Here is a 6,671-nt window from a genome sequence, read left to right on the forward strand (position 1 = left end):
AATTAACGATTGAAAAGGAGTGGCTACCATAATAGAACTCAAAGAAGTATTCTCAGTTGGGTTTTTGGATTTTTTAGCACTTTTTTACTTAAAACCAGTAAGGAAAGTAGTAAAGTCGGACGGGGCCGACTATATGATACCCTTCACCACTGTGGGTATATTCAACAGATGAATCCTAACAGACGTCGATTTTTTGAAGGACCATTAACATGAAAATGGATCCATAAACATGTAATTCTGCAACCTATACCAAATTGTTCATGTGGTCAGATACAGAGTTGCTTCAATCTAGGTTATACGTTGTGCCAAATTTGTGTCAATCGGTCTACCTTGGGGTCTTTGGTGAACCATTTATCTCTCGGTCGAAAATATTTATGGGGACTATATCTAAATCTGGACCGATTTTCAGGAAAATTAACATACATCATTCTACTCTTAATTCAGTACTTTGGTACACCATTTACATTAAATCGGACGAAAATATATATATATAGGAGCTATATCTAAATCTGGACCGATTTTCTGGAAACTTAACACACATCATTCTAGACCTAATACAGTACGAGCCAAATTTCGTGCAAAATGAAAGATGTATAGGAACTTTGGTACACCATTTACATTAAATCGGACGAAAATATATATGGGTGCTATATCTAAATCTGAACCGACTTTTCTCAATTTCAATAAGGTTCGTCCTTGGGCCAAATAAGTGACCTATGCCAAATTTCATCCAATTTGGATCCTGTACTTTGTTTACAATTTAACATGGGCAGACAGACGGCCGGACGGACAGGCATAAATCGACTTAAAAAGTGATTCTATGCATATTCTCAAATTGAACCATGTGTGTATCTCGTTTCGTTTTGCCTGTTACATACATATGCACAAAGACATATGCACGTACCACAGTGTGGTGAAGGGTATAAAAAGAACCGAAGTACCTTCCGCAACTATTTCAGTATCATTCATCCAAGATCGATTTTATACCCTCAGTCTTATAGCTAATGAGGGTATATACACTTTGATACGGCAAAAATGTGCCTCATCGAAAAATAGATTTTAGACTCCATGTTTCATTGAATCAAATCTGTTTCAGAAAATTTGGAATCGATTTACAAAATTCCGCCCGTTTGTCTGGCCGGCTGGTGCGCATGATAGCTCACACGATAGGTTACACAAGGGTGTAACCGATTTCATCCAAACATTGCACATCATAATATTTTTACCAAACCTAGTTCATGTTTGAAGATGGGGAATATCCTTCCACTCCTTCTGGTACCTACCCCACAAAATGGTCAATATTGTGCTGAAAATTAATTTCATTATGCGAACGAACTACCCGATTTGAACTAAACTTTGAACAACCTATTACCTTTACCAAGGCTAGATAAAGTTCGAAAATTGGACCCATTGGTCCACTCCTTCTGGTACCTCACCCCCCCCAAAAAAGGTCAACATTTTCAATATTTATAAATCCAATATCAGGATAATGGAATATGCGATTTTATCCGAACTTTGCCCAACCTATTATTTTTATCAAGCCTAGATCAAAGTTCGAAGATGGGAATCCTTCCTTCTGGTACCACGAATGGTCAATATTTATAAATCCAATATTTGGCGAATGGAATGTATGATATTAACCAAACATTGTACAACCTATTGTCTTTACCAAGCCTATATCAAGTCCGAAGATGGGACCCATTGATCCACTCCTTCTAGTACCTCCCCTACAAAGGGTCAACATTTTCAATATTTATATCTCCAATATTAGGAGAATGGAAAGTCTGATTTCAGCCAAACTTTGCACAATTTACCAAGTCTATATCGAGTCCGAAGATGGGACCCATTGGTCCACTCCACTCCCACAAAGGGTCAATATTTTATAAATTTGGAAATTTAATTTGAAGCGAATTGAATATCGATTTGGTCAACATTAAATCCGTAGCCTCTTCAATAAAAACATATACCTTAGAAAAATCGAATAACAAAACCTGCGTGTAATTCCGAAGACTTCCGCAAGCCATTTGCTAAGGGTATATATCTATCGGCAACACCGATTGACACTATTTTACTTGTTTTATTAAGGTTCAATCCATCTACATTTCCTATTTTTAATCTTCTATTGTATGGGTTCCTGGTTCGTTAGGTTCTACAGTTCAGTTTAATTTATAGTGTTGTGCCAGAATATCCTGCATATGAACCTGAGGCAATTATTTTAGCTTTTGCCTGATGAACACAATCCAGGTTTTCAGAATCAATCTTATACAGACTTCGAATATTTTATGCTTGGGGTTTCTCGGATAAATGCCAGCTACTCCTTATAACTTTCGGTCGTTCGAAAGCTGCACTTGTTTCCTTGCAGTGCTTCTTAGATAGCAGAAGCCGTCGAAGTATTTAATTCTTGATTAAACTCCAGTCCTATATTTCCATCCGACCTCTTCAGGTCTTCTAATTTCGGCTGCATGTTGCATATTTTGAGAGGAATCAAACCGTTATCATCCCTAAAAATCCGATTTGTCATGTGAGAATCCATGATCTGCCTCCTTTCTGAGTGCAGACTTCATTCATTATTTTATCCAGTACAACTTTGGGCAGTAGGGGTAATGGAGAGTATCCTTTCCATATGACAGTTGGTTTGATGGTATCGAAAGCCTTTTAAATGCCGATGAACAGTAGATACAGGGTAGTGCTCCCTTCTATAGATGGTTCCATTATGACTTGTAAGATGTTAGATTGGTATTAGCACATAGGTTTTTTTCTTCGCCTAAAAGCATGCACCACACATTAATTTATAATGAATTTTATATGTTAATGAGAACATTCTTCTAATTTGAGGAATTAACAAAAAATTTTTTTTTCCATTTCAGATCCTCCTTATGAACCCGAACACCTGAAGACCCCTGTTGCAGTTAACCCAAAACAAAGCCAATGAACTGTAAAATGAAATTTACTGGGAAATGCATTAACGATACCGAAAACATAAAAGAAGTAGTGCATAATCAACTCTAAGGAATTCCGACAAAAAGAAAGCAACCACAACAAAAACAATAACAACTCTCCATCAAATGCATTCCACAAATTTCTTCTTAACGTAACTTCCACAGGCCTAAGGAAAGAGAAGTAGGAGCAAGAAAAACACTCAACAAAATATCCATGAAGACTGGACATGCAATGACCTAAGGAAAAATAAATAAAAACAAAGCAAAGTAAAATTGGGACACAACGAATGAGACGATACAAAAGAAAAACGGAAAATTGTTGTTGTTGTTCTGACCACTGCGAAGGACTTTGGCTTGTTGAGCCTTCAGCGGCAATGATTAGTATGCATTGAACTTCGATAACCTCAACACAGCTAGTAAGGCAGCTAGACGGTGGTTTTCCTTAGAGGTAGACAAATAACTTTAAGAGGCCTAGAGAGTGAGAGCGATGTTCGGAGAGTAAACATTTACCTTAGCAGGCAAGCAAGAAGTCCTTGGAAATCGATAATGGTAAACATTGCCCATGTGTTTAAACGACAAATGCCGGTGGCTAGCTGCAGAACGAATAGCAACACCAACACAAATATTTCCTTGAGCTGTTGAGTAAAATATTTGGCACTGCTCAAGGAAATTGCGGATCCACATTTTTCTTTTATATCGGACAAAGGATTATGTAGCCAAGGTGGGTTGGATTTTAAATTTCGAAATAAATTTTCCAATAATTTTCTTGATCTTCTCTTCCAGATTATCCCGAAAAATCCATTAGTTATAGCTCCATGCAAACAACTTCCGAACCAACGACTTCCTGACCAAATAGGATAATATGAACCCATCATCTTCATCCCCATCCTTCTCTTCGCCACAGCAACAACAACCATTGTTCCACACCAACAACAATAACTCCAGACCACCTTCACAGCGAAGTTCCTCCGGTTCGCAACGTGAGACACCCTCCATAATACCCTTAGATTATAATTATCAAGTTATGGCACCCTCAGCGTTGAGGCCACAAACCGGACGTTATCCAACGCATTTGCCCTCACGTTCTTCCACTCGGCAAAGTAGCAATCCCGAAGTGGATGTGGATACAGAAATTGAGCCGGCTTTCAATTCTCTGTTTGGTGATCCAATACCTCCCCCACCGCCGGATGATTTTTTGGGTAGCGGTTTTGTTTCACCGGCCTTTTTAAGATCCACTTCTGTGGAGCTAACATCCGATGAGGACCAATTATTAAGCCACGAGCCTCAAACGCAACGTCTCTTTCCCCAGGTACCTTATACCAGCCTAAGGGGTAGACGATTTTCAAACATCTCCACACCCTCACCGCGAAATTTTGAGATACTACCCTCAGCCATACCAAGGCTGAAACCACCTGACATACAAATACTGCCAAATTCCAGTGGAGATTCTTCTTCGGGTCATCAGAATTCACCGAATTATATGCTTCTCACGCCCAGTGAAATGTTGAGGACTTCGTCGGGTTATGAGCCTACGGGAGCGGAAGATATTGTGGAGCTGAAAGAAACATATACCATAAGTGATAATCGCACGATGCGAGAATATTCCGAGGCGAGTAGTATCAGGAAATCATCGACACCTGCTAACAGGGAGAAGGAGGATCAGGAAGCCAAGGGGCAAGTACAAGGTATTTTGAGGTAGGTTTTAACTTCTTAAACCCGGCAAGAAAAATTCTCATTATGATAAAATTTTCTACCCCTACAGCCCCTCACCGGATGCCCTAATGCCGCGACAATTCTCCAATGAATCGTACTCGAGCGGGGAATGGTTTCGTCAGGCCAGCCTTGAATATCCCGAATTTAATAAAATGCCCACCCTAAGGCCTAGTTCGAAAAATGTCATGTCAATTAAGCGGGACGAAATGCCTCTCAGCTCTCCGGTGGCGGCCATGATCAATGATTCCAGTAGCAGCGGGGCAGAGGAAAGACTAATGTCGAGTACCCAAGTTCTAGATGAACCCAGCGTATCTTTGGATGGTTTGAGGCCACCTCTAAGGCCTCCCAGTCCTTCACCCTCCTGTCTGAGATCGTTGGAGGAATCACCTTCATTGATCCTAACACCACGGGAATATATCAAGCAAAGACGGAAAAGTGTGTTCGGTCCACAGATCACAGGCGGAAGTCTAGAGGATGAAGAAGAACCCGTCTCGTTACTGGACGAAGCAGCAGATGAGGAAGGCGATTCTCCTCTGCCTCCTTTACCACCACCACCCATACCACCACAACCTCATCTCTTGGCAGAGGATCCCACTGAGCCTGAAACACCGCTACAGCGTCAGCGATCACCTGTGATATTGAAAGACTCCATAACCACGGGAGGAGATTATAGGTAAGTCCAGACAACCTTATTCCCAACCTAAATAACATCTCCTTCCTTTTCTTGAACAGGGTTGAACAATCCCGCCTCCACAAAAAGACCTCCTTTACGATACTGAATGAGAAGCCCCTACCCATGTCTTCCCAAAGTCCCCGCTATCAAAGGACTCGAGAGCTAAGTTCTCCCTCTCTGATACCAGGGAGATCGAAGGCACCCAACACCCCTCAAAAGTCACCCATGCAGCGTAAGTCGTTATCATCCACCCAGCTTAAACTGCCTCAGCTAATGCCACCCTTGGCCGAAATGACGGTCGAAGACTCACCAAGGCCGTCGGTACAATTCGATATGAGTGGGCGGTACAGCCCCAGTAAACTGCCAACCCAAAAGGGTATTTTACATCAACGAGAATCCGCAACCACCATTTCCCCTATGAAGACACCATTCAAGCGCCGCCCCTCAACCTTGCTGGGTGAATCGATGGAACCCACTTCGAAATCAAAACCCCACATGAAAAGTATGGAAGCATTACCCATGATCACCGATCCCTATCGAACCTCTATACCAAGACTGAATCGTTCTGCCTTAGATTTAAGACCTGAAAAGGCGGTGTTTCCTCCAGGAGCTTTACCGCGTCCTATAAAACCCAACCCAAATCCCACACGCAAACAGAAGGGCCTCCTCAAAGTACTCAATCATGAAGAGATTCTGGCGCGCATTCCCTCCAAATCAAATTGGGCTAGTATGGAAGATCTGACCACAGAAGCTGCGGGGAAACCTTTATTATCTCCCCTGCATGGTGAAAAGACGAGAAGGAGATCCAGTTCAACCTCACCCTCAAGGCGTAGCTCCACACAAACCACCTCAGATCGGCGAAGTTCCAATCTCAGTTCTGTGACAACTTCGGATTTTAGTTTTAGACGACCATCCATCTCCGGTGCTGGGGGAAAACCTCAAGCCTCCTCCACACCCCAAACTCCACGAAGAAGAAAGTCCATATTTCAGCCACCCAGCCCCCAGAGTATGCGGAGGAAATCTTCCTCAAGTTCTAGTGTGGCCAATCTCACAACCACGGGGAGGCCGTTGATACGAAAATTGCCTCAAACCCACACCCCTGTCTCCGATTATTGGCACTCCCAATAAGGATAGCAGTTCCGCGCAAAGTCCCACCCATGCAATGAGAATGGGAATGGTGGGACCACCTTCAGATAGTTTATCGGATAGTAATTCACGTCGGGACTCCTTGTCGAAAATTCCCGTCAGAAGTCAAACAAATTGAGGGCAAGTTCACGTTTGGAATGCAGGAACGTGGGCGGCATCGAGAGCAATACGTAAGTCGTCGCGGCCAACAGTAACATGAA

At 42.2% G+C, this 6,671-nt stretch overlaps 1 protein-coding gene across 1 annotated transcript; it reads left to right on the plus strand.

Moving 5' to 3' along the window:
- The first annotated feature begins 3,801 nt into the window (after positions 1 to 3,801).
- On the plus strand, positions 3,802 to 6,453 carry LOC133323926 (protein stum-like). The gene is made up of 3 exons (XM_061532833.1): positions 3,802 to 4,634; positions 4,702 to 5,325; positions 5,385 to 6,453. Exons 1-3 carry the CDS (start codon positions 3,802 to 3,804, stop codon positions 6,451 to 6,453), a joined length of 2,526 nt encoding a protein of 841 aa, XP_061388817.1.
- Positions 6,454 to 6,671: the final 218 nt, after the last annotated feature.

Source organism: Musca vetustissima, unplaced genomic scaffold (genome assembly GCF_032173495.1).
Source record: "Musca vetustissima isolate MV318-11 ecotype Yass unplaced genomic scaffold, APGP_CSIRO_Mvet_v1 utg9545, whole genome shotgun sequence".
Taxonomy (NCBI): Eukaryota; Metazoa; Arthropoda; class Insecta; order Diptera; family Muscidae; genus Musca; species Musca vetustissima.